At 38.5% G+C, this 17359-nt stretch overlaps 1 protein-coding gene across 2 annotated transcripts in view; it reads right to left on the reverse strand.

The window, feature by feature from the left end:
• Positions 1-412: 412 nt before the first annotated feature.
• The window catches only part of RERG (RAS like estrogen regulated growth inhibitor), a 118309-nt gene continuing 101362 nt past the window's right edge, over positions 413-17359 (reverse strand). Inside the window, exons 2-4 of one of the 2 annotated variants that reach the window (XM_047064898.1) lie at positions 13735-13791; positions 2390-2463; positions 413-820 (exon numbers count right to left, since the gene is read on the reverse strand). In XM_047064898.1, the coding sequence (XP_046920854.1) occupies positions 413-820; positions 2390-2463; positions 13735-13791 (539 nt within the window). The remainder of the gene's footprint in view (positions 821-2389; positions 2464-13734; positions 13792-17359) is intronic. The other variant, XM_047064899.1, reaches the window with a different exon arrangement.

Below are 17359 nucleotides of genomic sequence, written 5' to 3' on the forward strand. Positions count from 1 at the left end.
CTTAGACGTTTAAGATGATCATTTGCAGTCTTTGACAAAGAATGGAATTTAAAAATGCCTTTGAAAGCTTCCAACCTATTGAAGCAAGGTGAAGATGCCTAAAAATAGTGTAATATGAGCCCAGCCATTTCAGAATCTCTGGTGATTACAGGTTCAAACTGCAATAGAGTGTATCTTATTCAAGCAGGAAAGGGAGACATTGTCAGCACTAAAATTGCATAAAACACCCTATGACTTCTCAACATCCAGGAAGCCCGGGAACAATGGGAAGCCCAGGCGTTTCCCAGAGTCAGCACAAGGAATGGAGTATTTTCTTTTATTTTTTGGGAAAAGGGGTGGGGGGAAGAGGGCAAGAAAGTGTTTCCAATAACCTGACTCACCTCCGTAGGGGCTTTGCAAGAACAGTGCTGCCTTAACTACTGATTTTGGTGAGCATCTTGTTAATGGCTTGCTTGACATGCGTGGTGGAGCTGCGTCGCCTAGTCTTACCCTGGACCATCCTCCTGCGACGCACCTCTCGACACAGCTCATAGAATATCTCGGTGATGTTCCCTTCTCCAGTGCAGGCAGAACACTCATAAAAAGCACATGCCAGTTCGGTGGCCAGCTTCTCCCCTTCTTCTGTACTAACCTGTCTGGAGTGGTCCAAGTCAGCTTTGTTTCCAACCAAGATGAGAGTCACATTCTTGGGCTTCTTGACCTCATCCAGGATGTTCTTAAGTGGCAGCACTTCCTCAAAACTTCCTCGGTCAGTAATGTCATAAACCAGCACAAAGCCTTCTCCCCAACGCATGTGTCCTTCCCTCTGAATGGTGTCTTCCTGTTGACAAGAAAACAATGGCAGTTCGGAGAATTAGAAGTAATCACCATGTATAGATGTGGCTAATGCCAATGGTGATTCCTTAATTACTACTCCATGTCATTAAAATTTCTTGATAGTCTGCCTGTACAAGCTTACCTTCTACTCCAATCACTTTGGAATAGAAGCATTACTTACTCATAGCAAGATATGTTGGGGAACTAAAAACATTCTTAACTGCATAGACCTTTAACTTTCTGCTTCTAATTTTCTTCTTGCCATATCATTAAATCCATAATTACAAGAACTATAAAGAAATTATCTTAGTTGAACACACTGCCTCTAAGGCTTTTCATCACAAAGAATTGGCAAATAGGTAACAGACAAGTAGACATTACCCCACCCTATAGAGATCAGATTTAGAGGCACAGCTTAGTGAATGGTTTTGATTTTGTTTTTTGCTTTAATCTCTTTGTCTTCGGCTTATAGACAATTAGGCACCAGGGACAGAAAAACAGTGAACAAATGGATAGAAAGTCAAACTCAAAGCTAGGGGCTTTGGGCTTTTTTTTTCTTTCTATCTTAACACCGCAGAAATATTATAAAGTCCCAATAATGATAGAAATTCATTTCAAGTGGTTTTCTAAGGGGATGATCACTCCTTCTTAGGAAAGTAGCACGTATGATTTGAAAATGCATTGCCCTCATGGGCTCAAATAACCTTTGCAGGCATGTAATTCCCTGTCGCCTCTTTCTAGAATCAGGGCTGGGTGGAAGGGAAAACATAAAACGGAGGTGATGGTGAGAAAGAAAAGTGTATAGCTAGTTACAAGAACATTTCTTGGATTAAACAATTTAATTCAAGTCTTCTTTGGGTCATAGGTCACTGATGAAGCACCATGGAATACATCAGCTTCCTAATTTTCATTCTTAGTGGTCATTCTTATTCTTGGGAACGAAACCTATCCTATGAACCCATTTGTAATCTCAGAACATACGGACATCAGAGAAAATTTATATTAGCTTCCTTTTTAATGGATTATTATTATTCAATTATGTGGCTCAAATTTTCAATAGGATATGGTGAGGTCTGGAAAGAATATTACAGGAGAGATTCCCAAAATAAAGTATTCTGAAAAAATATTCGGAGGTTATATAAGTTTGGAACAGAATAGCTACAGAAACTCTTAAGGATTCATCATACGCTAAGGCATACTAAAGGCTCTGAGAACTACTCCAGTAAAAATATCTGCTTCACTCTATCAGAGCATTTCAAACACTTAACCATGAATCTATTAATATCTTGCCATCCCCCGAAAATATATGTTGGTAATTCTATTCTGGATGACGTCATGTGAATGTTATTTTCAACCTCCCCCAACCCCTGAAGTACTGGGCAATTTATATAAGGATGCATACACAAGCTGTTGCAAAGACATTAATATACAAATAACTAGATAATTAAAGAAAAAAGTCTTTAGGCATCATTAGTTAATTGTAGGAAAATATCTTAATTTTGTTTATAGAATGCACATACATGTATCATTTTTATTTAATACAGAAAACATTTTAGCTGAACCCTTTATTCACCTGACCAGCAGTATCTAGTATCTCCATGGTGACAACTTCATCATCAATGTTTGCTTGGTGTCGGTAGGTTGATTCTGAGGGAATGAGCAGAAAAAAAAAAGAAGAAGATAAAAAAGTAAATAAGTGCATGATTTAATTTGACCTTTAGTCACAGAAGTATGTCTGTTTATTTGGCATAAGGAAATGTGCATCCTGGAAGGAGAGGATGGATGTCTAAGAGTGTGCCATTTCTGCACTCTTTAAGATCCTGGAACTACAGGGTCTCATCAGGGAGCCACAGACATTCAGGGTATAGCATGGGAGAATCTCTTTTGTCTCTTCACTCACTCTATTCTCCTATCAGCTCAGCTTTCTGATGATCTCTTCCTCCTAAAATGAGGCTTCCACATCCTAGACTGAGAAGGTGATTCCCACAAAACACATTCTGTCTTGATACTCCTAAAATCCAGTTTCTGGAAATCACTTTTAATTACTGTTCCTGCCAAGATGACATAAAAGCAGGAGCTGTTCATTTCTTTCAAGACCTCAACCCTGACAATGCGATAGACATTAGAGGATGTGGATAGCCATCCATGTAAAAAATTACCATTTAAAGCTATGAAAAACCCTTGTGGCAGTAGAAGGAGATTGGACCCCACATTTGGGGGTTGTGAGGAAAGCAGAGGAAGGCTGGGCCACAGGGATGGAGACACAAGAAAGCAGAGTTCTCTTGCTCTTATTACCTCTTCAAGGTAGAAAAATAACAGCTCAGTACCAGCTGAAGGCTGGTAGGTTAATATCAGAGTGGTCGGTCCCCAAGCTCTACTGGGGTGAGGAGAAGTTAGGAGAAGTGAGAACTTTGGGTGGTCTGAGTGTGCCTTTCACCACATGAAATTTAAACCAGAGATTAAAATAAATACCACCTGGTGCTGCTCTGTATGAAAACTATAACAGTTGAAATAATGAAGTCAACAAATGTTTGACCGAGCTGAAGGCCAGGTTGGGGAACTCTTCCAGAAGATATCAGTAAATGATAAGAAGAAGAAAAATGTAAAGTTAAAATATAAGAGTGATGGATAATAGATCTAGACATGTTATTATCTCTTATAAAATGAGCCTCAAAGAGAATAAAACATATGGAGGGTGGGGGATGGGGGTAAACATATATGAGGGTAAACAATATCTGAGAATTTCTAAGATAAAAGACATTGAACAATTCAGTTCAAAAGGACAAAAAGGGCACACAAGAGGAAAAGCCCCATATATAAAACAATTATAGAAAAATTTAGGGATATCAATGATACAGAAAATTTTTAAAGGATCTAGAGAAAAAAGGCACATCACTTACAAAAGGACTTGACTCAGACTGATATTAGACTTCTCACCAGTAAAACTGAATTCAAGGTCCCAATGGAGTAAAACAAAGGAATAAAACCACATTGAAAGCAATTGAGAACTACTATTCTAGATGATACCAATATATCAGGGTGTGAGGGCTGGGGAGAGACAAGAGGCATATTTGAATGAGCTAATGTAGTTGTCTTACTCCCGAAGATGACATCAATAAATAAGAATAGGAAAAAAGTGAGTTAAGTAGTCAACTCAACATATCAGAAGAGGAACATAGAATAAATCCAAGAAAATATGAGGAAAGAAATAAAAGAGAAAAAAGTGCAGGAGAAAAAATTAGACAAGGTTAACAAACCAAAGCATGAGGCTTGAAAGGATTAAAAAAAGAGGGGGGGAGTAGAGATAAACAAATGTGGCAACACTGACTAGTAAATTCAAAGAGAAGGAGTAATCAAATGAAATTTGGCATAAAGGAAGAAATAACTACATATTCTGATGAAATGAAAATACAATAATATTATGAACTGTATACCAACACATTTCAAACCCTGATAAATTCTTGGATTAAATGATGCACTGATGGGTGCACTGAGAACTACAGCACTTAAGTTGATCAATAACCAGTAAATAATTTAGACGTTAATTGTAGATCTCTTCTAATCATGAAAAGCAACTGCATCCAATTGGTTTTAAAGGAGATTTCTAGAAACATTAAACAAGTTGTTCTAGAAAATAGAAAAGGATATCTATCCAATTCCTTTTATGGGGCATATGCTGACTCTAATAAGTATTACAAGAGTAATAAGAGAAAAAATAAAATAAAATCATAGGTTCACTTCATTCTTGAACATTGATTCATAAATTTTTTTTAGTTTTTTTTTTTAAGTTTATTTTTTGAGAGAAAGACAGAGACAGAGATAAAGACAGAGAGCAAGAGCAGGGTAGGGGCACAGAGAGAGAGAGAGAATCCCAAGCAGGCTCCATGCTATCAGCGCAGAGCCTGATGCAGGGCTCAATCCCACAAACCATGAGATCATGACCCAAGCCGGGATCAAGAGTTTGATGAGCCACCCAGACACCCTAGAGTCATGAATTCTAAATAAAATATCCCATGGAATCTAACAGTGTAATAAGAAAAGTATATCACTGATCAGTTAATTTAAAAAATTCAGGGTGTTTAAAATCTATCAGTGCAATTTTTTTCAGTTTTTATTTAACCAGTTAGTTATACACCTGGTGCTCATCATAAGTGGACTCCTTAGTCCTCGTCACCTATTTCACCCATCCCTCCACCCCCCCCCCCCACTAACCATCAGTTTGTTCTCTATAGTTAAGAGTCTATTTCTTGGTTTGCCTCTCTACCCCTCCCGCCCCCATCATCATTTGTTTTGTTGCTAAAATTCCACATATGAGTGAGATCATATGGTATCTGTCTTTCCCTGATTGACTTTTTTTGCTTAGCATGATACTCTCTAGCTCCATCCACATTGTGGCAAATGGTAAGATTCCATTCTTTTTTATGTCTGAGTAATATTTCATTGTATATACATACAACCTCTTCTTTATCCATTCATCAGTTGATGGAAATTTGGGCTCTTTCCATAATTTGGAAAGTTTTTTTTTAATTTTTTTAATGTTTATTTATTTTTGAGAGAGCGAAAGAGACAGAGCGTGAGCAGAGGAGGGGCAGAGAGAGAGGGAGACACAGAATCTGAAGTAGGATCCAGGTTCTGAGATGTCAGCACAGAGCCTGATGCAGGGCTCGAACTCACAGACTGTGAGATCATGACCTGAGCCAAAGTCGGATGCTTAACCGACTGAGCCACCCAGGTGCCCCAAAATTTGGGTATTGTTTCTATCCATGCAATGTAATACATTGAAGCACTAAAGGGGGAAAAAAAAAGCACTAGAATAAAGAACCACATGATTACCATTATAGGAAGATCTATAGCACAATGAAGTTTATATAAATTTAAAGTATATGGATACACACAAAAAATACCTTTTTCAAAAAATATGTAATACTTAGTACATACTGCTTGCCATTTGAACATGAATTGTTCTAATGCTTTACTCACATTAATTCATTTAATCTTCACAAATATCTCTGTGGTAGGTATTACTGTTACCTCCATTTTACACAAGGATACTGAGGCACAACAACATTTAATAACTTGTCAAAGGTCACACAGGGATAAGTGGTAAGTAAGTGGTAGCATTGGCCTTGAAATTCAGGAAGACTGCCCTTGGAATTCGGCTTCTACCACTATGTAAAGTGTCAAACATATTAGATTATACACCTATGGGAAAGAGGAGGGCAATGGTGTCGAATGGGAATGCCAGAAAAAGAAAGTGAAAGAATATAAATAATATAGATAATAATAGAAATATAATAATACCTAATATATACGATATAATTATGTAAACATAATATAAATAATATAAAGGCGTCACAAGCACATGGATACAGCAGTATGATTAATTTAATTCTTTACACCTCAACTATCCAATTCACCAACCAATCGACCAACCAACCTAATAAACCTGCAGGTTTCTCTCTCAACAGGGTAACCAGTGAGCCATTCCTTTTATTTATTTGTTCTTATCTCATTTTTCTGACTTTCATTTCTTTATCTCATCAACTATTTTACAGTTCTTTTGGGACCACAGTTTTTTGCTACTTTGCTACAAATATATCGTCCTACCTAAAAATACAAACTGCAGAAAGGAGGCTTAACTAAGTGGCATAACCTAGCCTTCTACCTGCCATCAGCCTGTGTCATGATCATTGCCATAGGCATGGTACATAACTGAAGTCTTTTCTGAACAGTAAAATGCAAATTTTTAAAAATATTTATTTGGGGTGCCTGGGTGGCGCAGTCAGTTAAGCGTCCGACTTCAGCCAGGTCACGATCTCGAGGTTCGGGAGTTCGAGCCCCGCGTCAGGCTCTGGGCTGATGGCTCAGAGCCTGGAGCCTGTTTCCGATTCTGTGTCTCCCTCTTTCTCTGCCCCTCCCCCGTTCATGCTCTGTCTCTCTCTGTCCCAAAAATAAATAAACGTTGAAAAAAAAATTAAAAAAAAATATTTATTTATTTTTGAAAGAGAGACAGAGTGTGAGCAGGGCAAGGGCAGAGACAGAGGGAGACACAGGATCTGAAGCAGGTTCCAGGCTCTGAGCTGTCAGCACAGAGCCTTTTGCGGGGCTCAAACTCAAGAACCGTGAGATCATGAGCTGAGCCGAAGTCAGATGCTTAACAGACTGAGCCACCCAGGCGCCCCTGAATAGTAAAATTTTAAAGTGAGGTTATGTTTGGGGTGCCTGGGTGTCTGTTGAGCATCAGAGTCTTGATTTCAGCTCAGGTCATAATCTCATGGTTGTGAGATCGAGCCCTGAGTGTTGAGTGTGGAGCCTGTTTAAGATTCTCTCTCTCTGCCCCTCCCCTGCTCAAGTGCGTGCGCTCTCTCCCTCTCTCTCAAAAAAAAGTGAGGTTATACTTAATATATTTTAATAAGCATATTTTGCAGCATTATTATTCTCTTAGAATAGGTAATCCATACATGGTATGGACAATGGTTCTCAATTCTAGAACATTTCATCCCCCTACTCTTTATGTTAAATGGGAGGTTATTCTTTTGTATAATTTACTGCCCTAAAATACCATTTACAGGAGCATGTGGGTGGCTCAGTGGGTTAAGCAGCAGTCTTTGGCTCAGGTCACAATCTCGAGGTTTGCGAGTTCAAGCCTCTGGTGGGCTCTGTGGTGACAGCTCAGTACGGAGCTTGCTTTGAATTCTGTATCTCCCTCTCTCCCTGCCCCTCCCCTGCTTTCTTTCTCTCTCTTTCTCTCAAATAAATAAATAGTAAAAAATTAAAAAAAACACCATTTGCAGCAACTACTCATGTATGAATCTTCTCTCAATGATTTCCTTTTGCATCTTCAGTGCTCCAGCTTGAGGAAGAGAGGCCCAGACAGCAGCATGCATGCTAGGATCTATGTCCTTTCTGTCTCTCCTGCTACTGTTCAGTGGTGGCCTTTGTGCTACCTTCCTTTTTAAAAGGGCTGGCATCCACCCTAGGGCCTGGAAAACAGAGTTCTGGGCCCTCTTCCATCTCCTTACACCATAAGTTGCCTGACAGACAGGGACATTTTTCTCTGTTGCTTCCATGATAAATAGGATATGTGTTTCAACCACAGAAGGCCACAGTAGGGGGGAAATAAAATATAATGAAAATTGTATGGAGCTGTGCGATTCTTTGGCTGTTTGTTAGCTAAAACGAAAGTGATGAAATGCAGGAAATGAGGGAATGTCTGTCACAGACAGAGCAGCGGGGAGCGACAGTGATTTCATCTAAGCTGAATACTGGTTTTATGCCATTTTGAGCCTTCTCTCTTTAAGCCTCTTCTCTCATTAGAAACACATATCTTCACGTAAACAGCGGAAGTATAGCCCACACAGGCGAAATGTACATCTGTGTGCTAACTGTAATGAAGATATAATTCTAAAAAATGTACTGAGCACTTTTTGGAATTAAACTCCACTATGCATTTTAAAACGTAAGAGACAATGTGTATCTGTGTGGAGGTTGGACACACTTTTCATTTTGTTCATATTAACTTAAAATGTAATTTTGAGTCTTTTTTTCTTTTCTTCCTTTTTCTTTTTTCTTTGAGAGAGTGTGTGTGCGTGTGTGCATGCAGAGAGCAGGGGGGCAGAAGGAAAGGGACAGAGAGAATCTTAAACAGACTCCACACCTCGTGTGGAGTCTGACTTGGGGCTTGATCCTATGACTCTGGGAGCATGACCTGAACCTAAATCAAGAGTCAGAAGCTCAACCAACTGAGCCACCCAGGCACCCCAAGTCTTTTTTTCCCTTTTAAAGGGAAGGGGGGGTGATTATTTTTTTTTTAATTTTTTTTAACGTTTATTTATTTTTGAGACAGAGAGAGACAGAGCATGAACGGGGGAGGGTCAGAAAGAGAGGGAGACACAGAATCCGAAACAGGCTCCAGGCTCTGAGCAGTCAACACAGAGCCCGACGCGGGGCTCGAACTCACATACCACGAGATCGTGACCTGAGCCGAAGTCGGACGCTTAACCGACTGAGCCAACCAGGCGCCCCAAGGGGGGTGATTATTTAAGGCATATATCTAAATGAACCAAAATATCATATACTATAACACCAATTATTAGTTTCAAGATGAAATTAGGCATATTAAAAATTATATCTGAGTTTCATTGTGTATGAACTGCATTCAGCAACATTTTTATAAATCGAAGTATATTTTGTATATTCTAAGAGAAATTGATGCTCAGAGGGACGTCGAATATGGTTAATCCTTTTACCAATTTAGCTTTTTGCAAATTTCAACGTAGTAAGATGGACATGTAGCCAGCACAGTAACAACAGCAGTTAGTAATGTTTTGATTTATGCTACAATGGAAATTGTACTGACTTGAGTTCCATTATTTGACTTGAGTTCTATTACTGGTCTAACCACAAACTAGCCACATAATCTTGGATAAATTTACTTCACTGGCCTTGTTTCCTTATTTGTCAAACGATGATCTTTAAGTTCCTTGCTGAGCCGATATTAAATAGTTCCATGAGTCGGCTAAGCACCTCTGCCTTAGTATCCAGTTGAGTAAATTTGTTCCGGGTGTGCCTCTCTCTTGGATAAGCCTTTCCAAATAGAGGGTAGTGCAGTGCAGGAAGGAAGAACCAATCACAAAATCAAAGTGCCAATAGATCTGTCTGCCAATTCCTACCCTCATTCCCATCTGAGCCTTTACTAATGACACAGAGAGCCCTGTAATCCATTCAAGTGGAGTAGGGTGCCTCCAATACAGTAGTCGTAGCGGTAAGTGCTGACGAATAGTTTCTCTTCCTCTCCAAACACCCCCAACACACACACACACACACACACACACACACACACACCTACCTATACACACCATCTCAGCCTTTACCGTATTCTCTGGCATGATCAACACTCTCAGAGGGTAATACAACTCTCAGAAATAGGGATTCAGTTCTTGCTGGGGATCTAATCAGAACATGGACCGTGTTGTTCTACAACTAGAATATTACACTCACCACCATCAGGGTTTTTCCTGGTCAGATGATGCAAGTCCCAAATCTCACAGGCTGCAGTGCTGGTTTTCAAATGCTATTCCTAGGCCAGCTCTGGTCTCTGACAAAGAGTTCACTGATCCCACAGTGAAATAAAAAAAAATTAAGGAAAACTAAATTTCTTAGGTTATATCCTCCAAAAAAAATTGGATGTTAAAGGTATTCGCTGCTTCTATGAAATGCAAGTGCAAATAGAATCTGGGTTTAGTTCTCTCTCACCCTCTGAGCCTTGCTTACATCCCTAATTGGAGTTCCTATGAAAATCCTTCTCCTTAAAAAAACAAAAAGTGGGGTGCCTGGGTGGCTCAATTGGTTAAGCATCTGCCTTCGGCGCAGGTCATGATCTGGCGGTTCATGGGTTCAAGCCCGTGTCGGGTTCTGTGCTGCCAGCTCAGAGCTTGGAGTCTGCTTCGGATTCTGTCTCTCTCTCTTTCTCTCTCTCTCTGCCCCTCTTCCACTCACACTCTGTCTCTTTCTCCTTCAAAAATAAATAAATATTGGGGCGCCTGGGTGGCGCAGTCGGTTAAGCGTCCGACTTCAGCCAGGTCACGATCTCGCGGTCTGTGAGTTCGAGCCCCGCGTCAGGCTCTGGGCTGATGGCTCGGAGACTGGAGCCTGTTTCCGATTCTGTGTCTCCCTCTCTCTCTGCCCCTCACCCGTTCATGCTCTGTCTCTCTCTGTCCCAAAAAAATAAATAAAAAACGTTGAAAAAAAATTAAAAAAAAAGAAAATTAATTTAAAATAAATAAATAAATAAATAAATATTGAAAACAATTAAAAAAACAAAAAGCAAAACCTACTGAAATCTAAAAGTCTGGGACTCATTTGCTAGTGTACTAGCAAATCTATTCTTCATAGATTTACTTCAGAGCAGTAGATATTATTCCAACTGGGTTAATATGTGGAATGGTGTTCATAGTCTTCAGCTTCTCATGGGGCAATAATTCTGTTACAGGTGGAAAAAATTGCACTATTAAACATTTTTTCCCTCTCTTTCTCTTATTGAAATATAATTAACATACAGTGTTATACCCCATGGTTTTGAGGAAGGCTCTGAATTCAGAATTCAAGACTGGTTTTTACAGATATGCCACTTTGCTTTTTAATGGTAGCTTTCCCTTTTTGGTGGTGGTTTTGAAACTCTATGACAACATGTAGTGAAGTCCAGGACATGCTTGATTCATCTTGAATCAAATAGATGGGGGGCTCCTGTTAGCTAGAACACTGGGGACTTCTAGCACACAAATACACACACATGCACACACACACACACACATCAGTTTCCAGGGTGAGTTCATAAAACTCTCACCTGGGAGTGAGTCATATGCCTGGTACTCCCGAAGTCTGATCAATGCTTTGTTGCTTAGCAGCTGAAATCCTTTCGGAACAGTACAGTACAAGGTCACTCAATAAAGTTTCATTGTTCTTAGTGAAGGAGGTCTGCATTATAAATAACTGATACAGGCAGATTTCTATCAACAGCAGTTGTTTTTCAGAATGAATAAAAGAAAAGGGAAAATGGTTCACCTAAGACTAATGTAAAATAGTAACATTAGTTACTGGAACATACTCAGAGAGGTAAAAAAAATTTATGAGATCATTTTTCATAAGTTTCATCTTTTGTTGAGATACACTGGGATTGGTAAATAAGATTAGTATTTTTCTACGAACGCCCATAGCCATTAAGAGTCTCCGAACTACAATCTTTGTAGAAATTATATAAGTGATAAAAATATAAGAGTAAGCATTTACTTATGTGGGACAAACAATACACAGTTGTTTGATATTTTAAAACCAAGTGTATTCTTGATCCAAATACATCATCTTAAGATTAGATTGTGGCTATATCCAAAACATTTTAAAAATTATTGATGTTTAAAAACTATTTAATAGCAAAAACAGAGAAGTAAAGATTAACAAATGTAGAGGCATACTATTAGGTTTAAAAGAAAAAGAACAAAACCCTGAATCCCATAAGGATGTGACTCTTCTCAAAGTAATTTATAGTTTTAATGCAATTCTAATCAAAATCATGTCATGTTATGACAGAGTTTTTAAAATTGGCCTGGAAGAATAAACTAGAAATACTGGCCAAGATAATTTTGTAGAAAGTTAAAGAGAGAAGATTTTCCCTCCTGTGTGTCACAATGTGCTAAAAAGCATACAGTTATCAAGAGTGCGGTACTGGAGATAGACATGAAAAGCAAATCTAGAACCGCAGCCTAGTGTAAATAATCCAGTGTATTAAAAAAAAAAACAAAAACAGCTTTGAAAGTAGTGGGGAAAGGTGGGGACCATTTAGTAAACAATAGTAGGAAAGTTTGTCAACTATTTGGAAAGATTGTTGGATCTTCAGTGTGTACTTCTCACTAAAATAAGTTCCAGATAGATTAAAAAGTTAAAAAATAAGTAAACTATAAGATCACTCTGTATTCCTTCTCAGTCCAGTCTTCCTTCATAGTACTTATCACTATTCATTGTTTATTTGTTTATTGACTCTTCTGTCTTTACTAGACTGTTAGCTCAGAAAAAGCCACAGGCTTTCTCTTTCTGCCTATTGGTTTATCTTCACCACCTAGAATAATATATATGGCATTATATATATATGTCGTATATAATATATATGACATAGGAGGCATTTAATACTTACTTGTTGAATAAATGAATAAAATCAATGAAAGGAAGCACAAAAGGAAGCCCAATGTGGGGCTCAAACCCACAACCCTGAGATCAAGAGTTGGATGCCCTACCAACTGAACCACCCAGGTGCCCCAAGAAGGCTGCCTTTTAACTTGAACATATGTATGTAGGGGCGCCTGGGTGGCTCAGTTGGCTACGCGGCCGACTTCCACTCAGGTCATGATCTTAATGGTTCGTGGGTTCGAGCCCCGCATCGGGCTCTGTGCTGACAACTCAGAGCCTGGAGCCTGCTTTGGATTCTGTTTCCCTCTCTCTGCCCCTCCCCCACTTGTGCTCTTTCTCTGTCTCTCATAAATAAATGAACATTAAAAAATTAAATTGAACATATGTCAGCTTGGAGTGATAACCAAAACAAAACAAAATGAAACTTTCAAAAGAGGAATATTCTTTGCCCATTTCACTATTCTGAGTGAGGCCAGCTCAACCTGGACACTATGCCTGATAACCAAACAATGGATGTACGTCTCTCCTGTCTCTGGATCAAAGTAACAACTTTTACAATACCAGCTGGGCTCCTTGAAGCATCAGAAACAAAACTCAAAGGATTCACGCAGAATAAAATCTGAAGCTTAAATTAGAACCCATGGATTGTCAGCATTATTTTGAAGATGGTAACTGAATAGGTATCTGATATGTTTTGGACAATTTAAAAAACACCATGAATGGTTCATACATCAATATTATGGCTACTTTCAACATCCACAGATACCAGTTTTGCTACCACTTTTTTCTTTTTTAAATAGGCTTTGATCAGATTCACTGGAGAGAAATATGGTTTACTTTTATGTTTTCCCAAAATCAGCATTCAGAAGGCTTCTTTTATTGTAATGCTTCCTCAGCATGCCATTCTCTTCCACACCAGATTAACCTGTGCACTGTGGCATCCTTCTCCCATTAAAACAATGCTACATTTCCAACAGATGGACATCATGTGGTACCCACTCCCTTCTTGTCCCCAGTTTGACCTGATTTCTTCATGTAGGCATGAAAATCCTGCATGGTTCTAAGCACGGAGAGCACGAGACACACGGCTAGCTTCTTTAAAGACTTCTTTGCATGATTTGATAAGGCACTTCCCAAACACCTGGTAGGTGCTTCAAAAGGTTGCAACAGAGAATGTTATTGTCTCTTTTGGGTCATAAACTTTGAGTGGAAAGGAAGAGGAAACAAAATTTGACTTACCAAGAGTGGGATCATATTCCCAGATGAAGCGCTTGGTCAGGAATCTCACTACAAGAGCTGTGGAAGAAAAGAGCAACATTTCAAACAAATTTGTTAATTTCCTTATAGTTCTTATCCTTGTATGGAAAGAGAAATAGCCCAGACAACTATATGTGCTTTATAGTTCTTGGCATATAAACCCAATCCATTCATTTATGTTTATTCAGATGCTTTTTCTATTTCATATTGTGGCCTAAAAACTGGTATAATGTTTTAATGGCGCATTAATCAACAGGCTAGATTTGTTCTCTTAGTTATAGGATAAAAACAAACAAACAAAGAAAAGACAATCACAATTTGAACATGCCCATATATAAAATTTTTAGCAGAACAATGAATTTGGACATAAAGTGTCACAATACAGGCATCTGAAGTTTTGAATATTGCTAACAATTGACAAAGGTGAGTTGAAAACATGATTTTTAACTGCAATGAAAAGATCATTAGCTGGTAATTGGTATTATTAAAAAAACAGATTTTCAAAATTAAGGATTTTATTGGTACTCATTAAAGCTCATCAAAGGCAACACTGATGAAATAATACAGTCAGAGTTAGGGTATGGAACTGGGCTAACACTTCACTTACATGATCTTCTCAACCCTTACCTCCTCCCTATGAGTCAGATACTGTGATTATTCCCATTTTTCAAATAAGGAAACTGAGGCTCTGAAAACTTAACAAATTTAACTGAGCTCACTGAGCTAGTTAGTGGCCAAGTCAGGATTTGAGTCTAAGCAGTCAACTTCCAAAGCCTGTGATTTATCTATTGTTCTAAACTAAATATGAGGCCTGGGCCATTTAGATAATACTTGACTGGAAGCCCATGACAGAAGGAGAAGTGGAATAATTGGAGGAGGCTTTATTGTCCTTAAAACCTGGTGGGACACATGCTCAACATTTTCCTATAGGTGTAGCGAAAGCAGCGGCTTTTAATCTTCTTAAAAACATTTTTTTTTTTTTTGGAAAGGGGTGTCACAGACACTTGAAAATGGAACGAAAGCTTGGAATCTTTTCCCCTGTAAAATGTATATACACACATTTTGCAGATAATTTCAGCAGCCTCATGAGCCCTCTGAAGACCTTTAGTGGTCTTCCTGGGAATCTCACTGATCCTAACAAAAGAATCAATGTCTATCATATTTTATAGTCAAAAAAAATCTATTATGAGAGTATTTTTATTTTTACTGAAATGCCCTGTATGTAGTAACCCAAAGCTACTCCTTGAAGAAATACAACTAGTCAGCTGGTATTGCCACCAGTCTGTCCTTTGTCTGTTGCCACTGTTAGGATCAACAGAAGTCTGTCATCCCTACCATAGTGCCTTATGTGAAAGATCACAGTGCAATTTGCAACAAGAACCTCAAAACAGAACACAAACATATGTGGCTTGGCTGGAGCCTGAAAGTACAATGTTTTTTCTAATTACAGAGTGTGAGTCTGAATTTAAGCCAAAATATTTGCAGTGCCTAAAGTAGCAAGGCCACTGACCCTATAATACTTCCCACAGTAAGTGTACTTGTGGGTTCATCTGCAATTTTCAGAGTCTGTCACTGTTCACTCTCTTGAGGATGCATTTTTTTGCATGTAAGAAGCAGTAAGCAGTAGCCAATTATTTTTCTGTTTTTAAATTAGCACATTAGTAAACATAACTGCCTGTACTATTGAGTTTTACCATTTGTTAGAGTTATGTAGTTTTAACTCGAAAGGTTTGGACCAGAAAAATTCATTCATCTGACATCCTGAAGCAATGAGGTATTAAAATTAATAAAGTTTCACACAGCTGAAGTTTGAACTTCCCTGATTCTGAGGCCATTTAAACTTTAATTACTTCTCAACGAAATCTTTCTACAATGCATTAGGCTTTCCATTGCCTTTCAAAACCGAGTATATTGAACATAACTGAATCATTTGAAAATGTCTGGATCTTAGTTAACAACCTGGATTAGTGCCCTGTGCAGTTACACAGCAATACTTTGAGAAGCCGAAGAATGGTCAAGGCAGCACAGCTCAAGAGTGCTAGGGCTTAAATGGTTTTAGCTTTTGAATATATGTATTCATACACACATACACACACCTTTTTTCCTCCTTCAAAAACAACGGCTTTCTCTTTTTGCCATGGTCACTGAGACCACCTCCCATAACCAACCCATCTGTATGTCTCCTTTGTGACTTTTATCATTCCAAAGACTGATGAGCCACATGAATGAGCCTGTTAGAATTTTTTCTCATATTAGAATAAATTAGCACTGGGGTTGGATTCTAAGGAAGCTGTTCTATGAATACAAAGAGGATTCTGGTGACCTTTGAGATGTCATGTTTGTTTTTGAGAAGCTGCTCCTGTTGGCTGCTGGGTTATTGGCTCCGTTTCAGGAAGGTACTTTCCAATGGGGCAGTGTTGCTAGGCTTAATCACTGATGTCAATCTAAATATTTCTAATATTCTTTTTAAGAGATGAACATTATTATTTGATGGCTATTTTGACAATAGGATCATATTTTTTTTAAACAAAATTTAGTCTATTTCAAATACAGCAAAAACCCCAGCAAAACCATACTGAAAAACTGACATGCCTTATGTTTATTCTTGGAAGACGTGTTTTTATCTCTCTTACACAGATTATTCATGGAAAAGACAAATGCACTGTCTGTATTTTTAAGTTTTAAAAAATATTTTAATTTCAAATTGTCAGTCTAAAGAACGAAAATAATGTTGTATACGTGGAAGTGATAGCTGTTAAAGTCTTGATTACTTACTTTGTTGTTTGAGGTGCTTAAATAACATTCACCAACTACTGATGTAACCATCAATCTTCAGTATTATTTACCCACAAATTTGATTAGAATATTATTAGGGAATATAACTTTTACGTGGGACATACCTTGCAGGTCTCACCTCCTCCATCACTACCACTCTCTCATCACGTGCTTTCACCTGTTAACGATAATGCAATTGTTTCCTTGGGGTGTCCCTCCTTCAGCCATATCCCTAGAATTCCTTTAAACTACTCTCTATGCAGCAGCCAATGTTTCTGCTAAAACTTAAGCCATCTCATGCCACATTTTTTCCTCAAATTCTTCTTGACCTCATCTCACTGAATAAATACCTACTGAGTGCCTACTCTGTATCAGGTTCTGTTTCAGGTGTTTGGAATAATCCAATAAGCAATTCAAAGATCTCTGACTTTACAGAGCTTATACTCTACCAGGAGGAGACAGATAAAAAATAAAAATAATAAATATGTTACATAATACATTAGAGGTAGTAAGTGCTATGGGAAAGGAAGTAGAACAAGGTAAGGGTATTGGCATTGGGGTAGGAAGATGTAAGAGTTATTATTTAAGATAGGGTGACCAAGATAATCCTCATTGAGGAGGTGGTGTAAGAAACAGATGAGAGAAGATTTCTGGGGGTAGAGTGTTTGAAGGAGAGGGAGAAGCCAGTGCAAAGGCCCTAAAGCAGGAAGGCATGCTTGATATGGTCAGGGAACAACAAGCTGACCCACTGGTGTGGCTAAATCAGAATGGCAACAGTGAGTGGAATAGGAGATGAGGTCATTTCTTGCCACTGTCCCAGTCAGACATTCCA

The sequence above is a fragment of the Lynx rufus genome, unplaced genomic scaffold (genome assembly GCF_022079265.1).
Source record: "Lynx rufus isolate CCGP_SWC_20201006 ecotype Redwood Valley unplaced genomic scaffold, mLynRuf1.p SCAF_7, whole genome shotgun sequence".
In the NCBI taxonomy this organism is placed as follows: domain Eukaryota; kingdom Metazoa; phylum Chordata; class Mammalia; order Carnivora; family Felidae; genus Lynx; species Lynx rufus.